Here is a 12,310-nt window from a genome sequence, read left to right as displayed (position 1 = left end):
CTCTGGGTGCTTGATAAAGCACAAAGAGAATGAAGATTACGTGTTGTATGGGTGTGTGGCTCGGCGCGGCAACGGTGTGGATTTCGAGGAGCTGCGAAAATGCATTTGTGAGGTTAACGAAAAAAATAAAGAGGAGCAGTTGCCCCATTTGGCGATTCAAGCGGGGAAGGATCAAGATGTTAATTTTAAAATAATGTCGGTCTTGCTGTATTGTTTGCGAAATATTAGCATCACCATGTGCTGGCCTGGAGATTTGCGCGCTCTCATGCCTTCAAAATAAGATTGTATTAATTTTATCTTTACTGTGTGAATTTAGCGATTGTTTTAAAGGGGCATTATGAATGCTTCGTAGTTTACAAGTCTATTTAGACACTCTGTTTTATGTATCAGACTCAATTCAGCAAATAAAAATAACATTACTTTATTTGAATCAGTATAAAACGTAAAAAATCTTAATGAAGCGAATTGAACACCGCTGACCACGAAGAATCGAACTTGATGGTGTTTTTCTCGAGCGCCGGCAGGATTTTCGAGAAAGTTGACAGTCTTTGGAGGGTTGTGACGTCACCGACTATTAACAGTTTGCGTTTGGCTCGCGTGATGGCCACAGTCAAACGTCTTTTGTCCTCTAATATTTCGAACTACAAAATACACAAAAAAGTTGAACACTAGTGACGTTTTAAGTTTGTTTACCCTTGACGTGTCTTTGCTCCCTTTGGCGCCATCTGCCGACTTCGTACACGAATAAATCACCACGTTTTTATCGCGTCCTTGGAACTGGTCGACCGTGCTCACTTCGACGTTCATTTCTTCGAGATACTGCGAGATTTGAGCCACTTGGGCCCTATAGGTTGCGATTACGCCGATGCTGCTGGCGGGTACGCCGCCCTGTGGGGCACTGTTGATCATTCGTGCTTTCCAAGAGTCGACTTACCTTTAATAAAGCCTTAACTAGGGTTACTACGATTGCTACTTCGTGGATATTGAGGCAGTTTTGGAGGTCGTAATCTTTTGTGAATTTGAGGTTTTTTGAGTTCCACTTGACGTCGTGGGGGAGCTGCCACACGGGTCCCGTGTCGATGAGTTGGACGGCGGTTTCCAGGGAGGTGTTCAAGGCTTTTAGGAGCCAGGGGTGGTCTTTGTAAAGCGTTTGGACTGTCTGTGTATAAAAATAAAAAATATGTTTATGCAACCAATTATACTCGTCTTGTATCGGTGTTTTATTGTTGATACTATGTAAATTTTTGAATTATAAAAATTGGTCTACAGTTATTTAGACAGCACTTTCGTCGCTCTTGAAATCCGGTATAACATATTCAGTTTTGTCAGATAATTGTAAGATTCGATTTATAGAGATTTTTTTGCTGATAACGCAGTAAAGAGATCCATCCGGAAATTACTAATTTTGTTTTCTCGACGTTTCTCGATTTTATATCACAATTTTTGGGTTCTTTATTTCCTTTATTTTTTTGTTGTTTCTTTCGATTTACAATTTTTTATTTATTCAATTTTTCAAATTTTAAGTTTTTCAAGTTTTAATCTTTCCATTTTTCAAATTTTCGTTTCTTCAAATTTTCATGTTTGATTTTCATTTTTGATTATTCAATTTTACAGTTTCTTGACTTCAAAATTTTTCAATTTTTCTCGATTTTAATTTTTCATTTTCCCGATTTTTTTAATTTTCATTTTCTCGATTTTATGTCCCAAATTTTCATTTTTTCAATTCCTTTATTTTTTGTTTCTTTCGATTTTTCAATTTTTTCGTTTCTTCAATTTTTCGAATTTTCAGTTTCTCAATTTTCCGTTTCCACAATTTTTCGTGTTCCGGATTTTTATTTTTCAATGTGGCGAATTTTTTATTTTTATTTTCTCGATTTATATCACAATTTTTCGTTTTTCATTTCCTTTATTTTTTGTTGTTTCTTTCGATTTTACAATTTTTCGTTTATTCAATTTTTCAAATTTTCAGTTTTTCAATTTTTCCTCAAATTTTCAAGTTTGATTTTCACTTTTTACGTTTTTCAAGTTTTAATTATACACTTTCTCGTTTTTTTATTTTTCCCTTTTTCAATTTTTCGTCCTCTCAATTTTTCAACTCCCCGATTTTTATTTTGCATTTTCCTGATTTTTTATTTTTCATTTTCTCGATTTTATATCACATTTTTTCGTTTATTCAATTTTTCAAATTTTCAAGCCAATCGATTCCAATTCATCGATTTTCCAATTTTAAAATTTTTCAGTTTGCAGTTTTTGGGTTTCCACCCTTTTTTTACTTTATGGATTTTCAATTTTCGTTAATCTTTCGATTTTTCAAATTTTCGTTTCTTCAAATTTTTATGTTTGACATTTTTCAAGTTTTCATTATATACTTTTTCGTTTTTTTATTTTTGATTTTTCAATTTTACAGTTCTTGACTCTAAATTTTTCAATTTTTCGAGTTGCAATTTTTCCATATTACAGTTTCTCATTTTTCGATTTTTCACATTCTCAGTGTTTAATTTTTGTCATTTTCAATGTTTTGTTTCCTCAATTTTTCAAGTTCTCGATTTTAATTTTTCATTTTCCCGCTTTTTTTAATTTTCATTTTCTCAATTTTGTCACAAATTTTCATTTTTTCAATTCCTTTATTTCTTGTTCCTTTCGATTTTTCAAATTTTCATGTTTGATTTTCATTTTTGACATTTTTCAATTTTACAATTTCTCGACTTCCAAAATTTTCAATTTTTTGGTTTGCATCAGTTTTTCAATTTGGCAATTTTTAAATATTACAGTTCTTCATTTTTCTATTTTTCAGTTTCTCAATTTTTACTTTTTACTTTTTCCAAGTTTTTGTTTCCGATTTTAATTTTTCATTTTCCCGATTTTTTAATTTTCAGTTTTTCGATTTTGTATCACAATTTTTCGTTTTTCATTTCCTTTATTTTTTGTTGTTACTTTCGATTTTACAATTTTTCCGTTATTCAATTTTTCAAATTTTCAGGTTTTTTCAATTTTTCTTCAAATTTTCAAGTTTGATTTTCACTTTTTACCTTTTTCAAGTTTTTATTATACACTTTTTCGATTTTTTATTTTTCCCCCTTTCAATTTTTCGTCCCTTCAATTTTTCAACTCCTCGATTTTTATTTTGCATTTTCCGGATTTTTTAATTTCATTTTCTCGATTTTAAATCACATTTTATGTTTTTTCATTTCCTTAATTTTTGTTGTTTCTTTCGATTTTCCAATTTTTCGTTTACCCAATTTTTCAAATTTTCAGGCAAATCGATTCCAATTCGTCGATTTTCCAATTTTAAAATTTTTCAGTTTGCAGTTTTTGGGTTTCCACCCCTTTTTTACTTTATGGATTTTCAATTTATCGTTAAACTTTAGATTTTTCAAATTTTCGCCAATTTTATACTTCAATTTCTAATTTTTTTTTCAACTTTTCGATGTTTTAATTTTTCTTTTTTAAAATTTTTCAATTTTTTTTATTTCTCGATTTATCAATTTCTCAATTTTTTTCTATTACTCGATGTTTCGATTTTTCAGTTATCCGATTTTTCGTTTTTTTTTTAAATTCTGGAGTTTCGATTTGTCGATTTTTTAGTTTTAGATTTTCGAATTTTTCTTTTTTGATTCTTTGATGTTGCGATATTTCAATTGTAGCTTTTTAAATTTTAGATTTTTCGATTTCGGGATTTTTGATTTTCCAGTTCTTCAGTATTTCTATATTCGAATTTTTCAAATTTTTACGTCGCTAAATTTTCAGTTTTCCGATTTTTCAATTAATATATTTTTTTTGATTTTCCCTTTTTTCGAATTCGCAGTTTCGATTTTACAGTTGTTCAATTCTTCGATTTTTGGATTTTTCGGTTGACTCATTTTTTAATTTCTCAATTTTGGATATTTGTTTCAGTTTTGGGATTTTTCAATATATCTATTTTTCGACTTTTCGATTTTTTATTTTTTGGATTTTCACTTTTTCGTATTTTAAACTCTAGATTTTTCAATTTTTGAATGTTTAATATATATTTCGATTTCTGAATTTTTCGAGGTTTCAGTTCTTGTATATTTTAAATTTTCGTTTTTCCGAATTTTTTATTTTTCGCTTTTTCAATTTTTTGAGACCTCGATTTATCGAGATTCGGATGTTTCGATGTTTTGATTGTCTCAGTTTTTGAATTTTTTATCGATTTATCGCTTTTTCGTTTTTTTACTTTTCGGCTTTTCGATTTTTAAATTTTCCGATTTTTCAATTTTCCAATTTTTAAAATTTTCAAATTTTGCCACTTCTGAATTTTCAGTTTTCCGATTTCTCAATTAATCTATTTTTTGATTTTCCCATTTTCGACTTGTCAAGGTTTCGATTTTTCAGTTTTTCAGTTCCTCAATTTTTCGATTTTTCAGGTTCCAGATTTTTCAATTTTTCGATTCTTTAAGTTTGCAATTTTTCGGCTTTTCGATTTCCCAATTTTATTTTTCAATTTTTTAATTTCCCAATTTTTGGATATTTCGTTCAATTTTGGAATTTTTTAGTATTTCGACTTTGGATTTTTCACGTTTGTGATTTTTCGATTTCTCGACTTTTTACTTTTTGGATTTTCAATTTTTTGTTTTTTGAATTTTCGGTTTTCACAATCTTTCAACTTTTCGACATTTTAAGTTTTCAATTTTTAAAATTTTAGGTTTTTCGATTTCTCCACTTCCCCGTTTTGGATTTTCTGTTTTTCAATTGTCATTTTGTCAAATTTTCGATTTTTTAATTTTCCAAATTTGACTTTCATAAACTCTCAATTTTTCCACTTTTCAATTAATCGATGTTTTGATTTTCCCATTTATTGACCTTGGAGGGTTTCGATTTTCCTCTTTTTCAATTCTTTAATGTTTTGATTTTTCAGGTTTTTTATTTTTTCAATTTTTCGATTTTTTAAGGTTTCCATTTTTCGACTTCACTTTTTTGATTTTTCGATTTTTCAATTTTTAGATATTTCAGTTTTAGGATTTTTCAATATTTCAATTCTTCGGCTTTTCTATTTTTGACTTCTGGATTTTTCGATGTGTCTACCTTTTTACTTTATCGATTTTTAAATTTTTAGATTTTTAAATTTTAGATTTTTTTTTGATATTTTAATTTTTCAGTAGGTTTCGATTTTTCGACTTCCTGGTTTTAGATGATCTGTTTTTCAATTTTTTATTTTGGCCTATTTCGTTTTTTGAATTTTCCGCTTTTCCAGTTTTTCAACTTTTAACTTTTTGTTTGTCGATTTCTCTATTTTTCGAATTTTCGACTTCATCACTTTTCGATTTATCGTTCTTTTGATCTTTCAATCTCTCAATTTTTCAATTTTTCGAATTTTTAAGTTTTTTGATTTTTCGATTTATCGAGATTTTTAACTTTTCCATTTTGGCCTATTTCGGTTTCTCAATTGTTCGACTTTTCGACCCCACGATTTCTTGGTCTTTTGATTTTTCGATTTCTCGGTTTTTCGATGTTTCGATTTTTCAGTTATCCGATTTTTTAAATTTGGGAGTTTCGATTTCTCGATTATTTTAATTTTTCATTTTTTTTTCTCACTGTTAATATCATACAGTGCATCAAAAACAACCACAAAAATTGTCACTAAAAATATATATAAAAAAAAATCATCCAAATACATAGAACACAGTATTTCCAAAACGTTGTCCCGAAAAAAATCCATTTGGTTATTACGATTTCAACAATATTCTTAGTTAAATAAAATATGTAAACTCATCTAAATATGTCAATAAGGGTCAGAATTACAATCTTGAGAAAAAATTCAAACAAACTAAAAACTACATAACCTCAAAATTCGGAATTTGCAAAGTCCTCATGGCCACCTCGTCCGTCGCGGTTTTCAGCTCCCCATTATACGTCAACACGTTAGCCAGGTCCGTAATGGTCCGATTCATCCGATAATTCAAATTAAGCGCTATTATCCCATCCGAATTTTCCAATCTCTCAAACAAACTCTCCGACATCCCCGCCTCCCTAAAACTCAAAAATAGCCAAACGAAACCACAATAACGACTTTATTACGAAGCGGCCCGATTCTTGACCACAGGCGCCAACTGGTGCGGGTCCCCAATCAGAACAAAAGTTTTAGCTGCGTGCAACGGTCTCAACACCGACGTTTGCACCACCTGGGTGCTTTCATCCACGATACAAACATCCACGGTGCGTTTAGAGAGCAAAGGGTGCCCAGACCCCAAACAAGTAACCGCGATTACATTCTAAAAAACAATAATAACACTTAACCCATGAAAGACACAAGACAACTGTCGTACTCACGTATCTACTATACACTTCTTCCATTTGTTGCGGTGTGGTGCAGTCTTTGGTCAGCGTCGCCTCAGAGTTCGCCTTCACACTAGGGTCGATCTTGCTTTCAGACCCCAGGCGTAAAAAATCGACTCCGCGTTGCTGCAAGCGGATGCAGATGTTGTCGATAGCTGAGTGAGTGTGGCTTGTGACTAGGACGCTTTTGTTTAGGGCTAGGAGGAGCTGGATGAGGGCGACAATCGTGGCACTTTTGCCTATTGTAACAACAGTTTGAGTTTGTCTAGATTTTGGAGTGACGACTCACCCGTTCCCGGCATGCCCTTAATCAGGAGGAACTCGTTGGCGCAGAGGGCTTTCAGGACCGCTCTCTGCTGCACCACGTTCAGTCTTTTCAGGATGGAAGCGCCGCGTTTGGCCACCGCCGACGGCAGTTTGGCTACAAATGTGGGCGCTTTTTTGTCTATTATGATGTCGCGGAGTTCAGCGGCCCTTGGGGTGTCCTCGAGCAGGAGAGATAAACTGGTCATGTTGAAGCTGTAGGTGATGTTGGTGTCGTAAGTGTCCAGATGGAAGGAATGTTGTGGGTATTTTTTAGTAAGGTTTCTAAAACGAAGAGGCGCTTAGGTGAAGTTAGAGTGGCCAAGGGGGTGGTACCTGTCCAGAAGTATACTGATTTTAGTGGGGGAAATTTCAGTAACGAATCCCGTGGCTACGGCAGGTCTGGTGTCCGTACTAACCACGATATAGTTATTTTCGGCGATGTCTGACACTGTCAGACTGGTACTGGAATGTGGTTTTTCAAACGTGTGTTCATAGAGGCCATTTTGGTCATCACCAACGTGCGTAATTTTCAAGTTAATAATACACCGACCTGACGATTCTCTGCAAGCCAATGTTTACAAAAAAATATCTATATAAAAATGTATAAAACCTCATTTCTGGACTGACTGTGTATATTTGTTTGATTGACTTAGACATTTTATTGGAACTACTTTCCATAGTTAGAAGGTTGCTCCAAAGAAGAAAATAATCTAAGTGGGGTTGGGTTAAATGCGACGTTACTTTCGTCTGGACTTCTTTGATAGACTTGTTGTGCGACAAATCGTGATTTTCGTATCTAAAGCACAGTATGAAAAACGTGTGACCAATTTTAATAATCTTACTTTAGATAGGAGGTACAAATGACGTTGTAGGGACACTTTGAACACACCCTGTGGTTATTCAAGGGCTGTGGCATCTCACCCACCCCTTTAACCCCCCCACTCCCAGCCCCCCTAGACAAAAAATACGCAAACTCGTTTCTCAGTATCATCACGTCTCTTTTCTCTTCCGCACTCGCTTTAATTTCCTTCAAAACGCCTTCTCTACAAATCAAACCACCAGTAAAAGAATTGACACAAAATTCGACTAACTTTAAATACAACAATAAACCCGACGAGACTTTATAGCCGAATTTATTCATCATCATAATATACAAGACCACTTGTCCTCTGTGTTCTAGCGACATGGTGGCCCTTCCAGTCTTCAGTTCTAGGGGTGATATATCGCTTTCCGTCTGCACGGTGACGTCGATTTTGCCTTTGATCCCTAATTCCGGACACCACAAATTTTCTTCAATGTCGTTGATTTCGCAAATTTTTCCTTGCCAGTTTGAACCTTCAGGCTGACTCTCGCGATTTATGTATTCGGCGATGAAAGTGACAAGTTTGGGGAGGAAAACTTCCAGTTCGGTTTCGATTTCGGGGAGAGTTAGGTCACTTTCGTACAGTTTTTTCACCTAAGTAGTTGGGAACAATTATTTTAAACCGCGCCAATCAGAAGCGAGTGCCGCACTTACGGTGTCTTTAGATTCGAGAATGCTCTTCATCAGACCTCTGATCTCTTCAGTTGTTGTTAGTTTATTTTTTAACGCTTGTTGTAACAGTGTGTGGGTTAAAATCCCGACTATCATAATACGGTTGCTGCCCTCAAAACCCCGAAAAAGGTCCGACAGGACGCCCTTTCGTTTGCAAAAAAGACTCCCAACGACTGACGTACACGGAATCAGTAAATCCGGCTCATACACCAGCCACCCTTTTTTATTATTGATAACCCACTTATTTCCAACCATTTCCGCATTTATGTATACGCTATCACCCGCTTTAAAGTGACCTGACGACCTTTAAAACGATTAAACAAAAAAAATAAAAACCAAAGCACTCACCAGAATTCTTCAACACTACATTTACCCTTACGTCCGTCTTTACTGGATTTTAATTTTAAAACAACCCCTCGATCTGACTGATTAATGTCCACAATAGTGCAGTGTTGGGGTTTTTGCAGGTCAAGAGTGCTAAATTCATCTTCAAAACTCTTCAACAAAAATGTTACGCATTGGTGGTTATTTTTTCTATACTTACAAGCAACGAATCAAATTCGTCGTCTAAAATATCACACTCGAGTTTTAGGTCAAAATCGTCATCCATTGGCTCTTTTTTTAAACAAGCGTCTACACTGTCTAAAAAACTGAGCTTCGTTTTGGCCCTCGGCGACACTAAAGAGGGCGTTTTGGGTGATTTAGAGGGAGTGGTTTCGTTGCGGTTTTGAGCAGGAGAACCTCTAAATGAAGTTTTTAACAAGTAAGTAAAAAGTGTTTGTGTTTACTTTAATTGATAAGATAACAGTGATCAATTGGAATACAGAATAGTGTTAAATTTTCAGTTCAGTTTGTTTTAGTTTTATTTTTACTTATTAATTTTTATGTTAATAAAAAGTTTGACGCAGTTTAAAAATAAAAAAAAAACCTTTTTAATCCTTGTGACTCCTCTGCAACTTTGGTTGGTGTACACTTGATTTTAATTTTTTTATTGGACAAACTAGGCGACATTTTCACGAAAGCTTCCAGCAACTGTACATTAAAGTCCTCGACCCTCCTTGGCGATTTTTCAAACAGCTTTCTGGGGGTCCCCTTCTTACCACTTTGAGGAGTCCTATTGTTCAAACGTGGACTTTGACTTGGAGTGGGTGTCTTCATAGATGTAGAGGGCTTCAACCCCTTGTCGGGGGTACATACTTTAAAATTAACAGAGTATGGGGGCGGCACAACCGTGTCATTTTCATCACACTTGATTTTTTTACATTTAGGTGAAACTTCTTGATCACATTTTTGGGGTAAATTAGTTAGAGGGTTTAGCACTGAACACTCCGGCAGCTTCCTCTTATTGTCAACCCCATTGCAAGGGGCTTTGGCGAAAAAATCCGAAATTTTTGTGACTTGTGGTTGCACCTTAAACCCACATAATCAAACACAGGCAAAATCGTCAACCACCAACCTTATTTTTAACGCGCTTCATCACTAAAACCACTAAACGTTGAAATTTTTAAATAGGGTTATCTCATTCTCAGTGGCGGGCTTTTCGTCAAATTCGAACATAAACAACACGGTTACCTTTTTGACAGCGCCCGCTGCGCCCTCTAGCGTCGCCCCGCCCCCATCCCACGCTACCAACCTAGCCGCCCCAAAGAAACAAAAATAAAAATAGCAACAACTGTCAAATCACTTTCAGTTCTTTTTTTTAACATTAACAACGTTTTCAAAAGATTCGCGAAGTGCAATTGAACTTTTACTGAAACCGTAGCCGCCGCAAGTTCAAGTGTTGTAAAAATGGCAGCGAACGTCGACGAGGAGCAATCCCTGCGTGAATGCGAAGCTTACGTTCAAACACACAATATCCAGCAAATTCTCAAAGATTGTATCGTTCAATTATGTGTAAACCGTCCAGCCAACCCGATTTCGTTCCTGAGGGAGTATTTCCAAAAGCTGGAGAGGGTGAGTATTGAGCTGCCCGTTTTAACCCCTGTTTTCGTGGCCTGGATATGGCGCTCCGCGTGTCCATGCTGGCTTTCGTTTTAGCCGAAAACTAACACGTTTGTGGAAGGAAAAGCGGGAAAGTGGGACTCGTTGCTGCTGGAGGCTCGAGGGGTGCGTGGTACAGACAAGACGGCGGCTGTGGAGCTGCTATAAATAACGCGTGAAGATCAGATAACGATGAAATATAGTTGAGGTGTTAACAGTATTATGTTTATCGAACGAGGTGATTACAGAGGATGTGGGCGCCGCTGCGTTGCTCTGTATGAGTTAGATTTAGCTGGATTTGATTATTTAATAGGAGTAATTGAGTTATCAACAAATGGTCTTTGTGCTGCTTAAGTGAGCTTTTCGGAATTCTTAGTTTATTTTAATTGAGAGTTTATTCATTCATTCACAAAATTGGCAAACTGACTGTGTCTTTTACAACCACTCATTTTTATTATTGGTTGGCTTTCTAGAAAATTAAGCTTGATTTGTTTGTTTTTCTTATTTGAGTGTTCTGTGATATCATTGGAAGGTTTTATTTCTGTGAAATATTTCGCACATGAGTGCTATTAATAGGTAATCTGTTATTTCACGCTAGAATCACGTTAAAAAAGGTCATTTTACTAATCGTTTTTTTATAATGACTATATATAAATGCAGAAGTTTGATTTTTGTCAGTTTATACAACGTAAATTTAGAATAATTTAAGTAATTCGTTGGCCTTCTGATAAATCTTAAGTTTCGAATAAAAATAACGTGACATGTGAAGAGGAAGTTTTCGTTGTTTACATACTTTAGATCTAAGTCACGATTTTCGTTTCAGGGGTTAAAAATAAAGCCGCAAGTTATATTCACCTCCCAAAAATACTGCAGACATTTCACTTATATCTTCTGTGTCTGATAATTACTACACTTATTGATTCGTCAGTCCAAATTGGTAATTGTTTAAATCGACCTTGATAGAACCCATCTTTCATATTTTTCGTTAAAAAAAGAAAGAACGATTTTGATTAATTATTTATCGTGCTAACAATAAGCTTAAAACGTTTACAAAATTTCAGAGCATTCGGTTTTGGAGTTTCAAAGTTAAATTGCAAAATGGTGTTATATAATTTTGATTTTTTTTTTCCAAAAATCTGGATGTAAAAATTCAACACGGATTCATCAACTACACGTGTAGGAATATGTTATTCTATAAAATTGAAAACACACTGTTTTTATCATTATTTCTTTTTTTTTTCAAAATTTTAAGGCTTGTTTTCTCAAAAGTCTGATTTTTTTCAAGTTTTAGTTGAATTTTTTTTTGGAAAATTGAGAAAATGTCTGCTTTTTATTCTTTTTGTAAATAAAGATCATGGTTTTATCTTCATGATTGAAATTTCTTGTCCTTCGGTAAATTTTCCGTTTTTCATCAAAATCCCAAGTCGCTATATAATTTTTTTTAAAGACTGGATTTGTTGTAATTTTATTTTCGGCGCTTTTTGAAAAAAAAGTCATTAATTTTTCTTCAATGTGACACCGAGATTATTTTCAAGATTTTTACTCTAAAAATTTTCAGCTGTTTTTCAATAGTTCACTTTTATTTTAAACAATTTGAATTACGTATTTGCAAAATGGTGTTATACAATTTTGATTTTTTACCAAAAATCTGGATGTAAAAATTCAACACGGATTCATAAACTACACTTGTGGGAATATGTTATTCTATAAAATTTAAAACACACTGTTTTTATCATTATTTCTTTTTTTTTTCAAAATTTTAAGGCTTGTTTTCTCAAAAGTCTGATTTTTTTCAAGTTTTAGTTGAATTTTTTTTTGGAAAATTGAGAAAATGTCTGCTTTTTATTCTTTTTGTAAATAAGGATCATGGTTTTATCTTCATGATTGAAATTTCTTGTCCTTCGGTAAATTTTCCGTTTTTCATCAAAATCCCAAGTCGCTATATAATTTTTTTTAAAGACTGGATTTGTTGTAATTTTATTTTCGGCGCTTTTTGAAAAAAAAGTCATTTTTTTTCTTCAATGTGACACCGAGATTATTTTCAAGATTTTTACTCTAAAAATTTTCAGCTGTTTTTCAATAGTTCACTTTTATTTTAAACAATTTGAATTATGTATTTGCAAAATGGTGTTATACAATTTTGATTTTTTACCAAAAATCTGGATGTAAAAATTCAACACGGATTCATAAACTACA

General features: G+C 33.7%; 2 protein-coding genes across 2 annotated transcripts in view; one reads left to right on the top strand and one right to left on the bottom strand.

Moving 5' to 3' along the window:
* Positions 1-405: 405 nt before the first annotated feature.
* On the bottom strand, positions 406-9,707 carry LOC135127624 (DNA replication ATP-dependent helicase/nuclease DNA2-like). Its single transcript, XM_064054134.1, has 16 exons — positions 9,591-9,707; positions 9,063-9,544; positions 8,679-8,877; positions 8,483-8,631; positions 8,117-8,438; positions 7,692-8,056; positions 7,443-7,643; positions 7,211-7,396; positions 6,934-7,161; positions 6,584-6,882; positions 6,289-6,533; positions 6,037-6,230; positions 5,802-5,988; positions 935-1,159; positions 694-888; positions 406-641 (listed from the first exon to the last, which is right to left on the bottom strand). The coding sequence occupies exons 1-16, from the start codon at positions 9,609-9,611 to the stop codon at positions 453-455; spliced, it is 3,687 nt and encodes a 1,228-aa protein (XP_063910204.1). The 5' UTR covers positions 9,612-9,707; the 3' UTR covers positions 406-452.
* A 65-nt stretch (positions 9,708-9,772) lies between these two features.
* Positions 9,773-12,310, top strand: part of Pka-r1 (Protein kinase, cAMP-dependent, regulatory subunit type 1) — a 72,473-nt gene continuing 69,935 nt past the window's right edge. The window contains exon 1 of the mRNA XM_064054149.1: positions 9,773-10,087. Within this exon, the coding sequence (XP_063910219.1) occupies positions 9,923-10,087 (165 nt within the window). The 5' untranslated portion in view covers positions 9,773-9,922. The remainder of the gene's footprint in view (positions 10,088-12,310) is intronic.

This window comes from Zophobas morio, unplaced genomic scaffold (genome assembly GCF_036711695.1).
Source record: "Zophobas morio isolate AGI-343-1 ecotype UQ-CSIRO unplaced genomic scaffold, CSIRO_AGI_Zmor_V1 ptg000012l, whole genome shotgun sequence".
Taxonomy (NCBI): Eukaryota; Metazoa; Arthropoda; class Insecta; order Coleoptera; family Tenebrionidae; genus Zophobas; species Zophobas morio.
The sequence above is the reverse complement of the archived record's forward strand: the minus strand, read 5'-3'. Positions and strand labels throughout refer to the sequence as shown.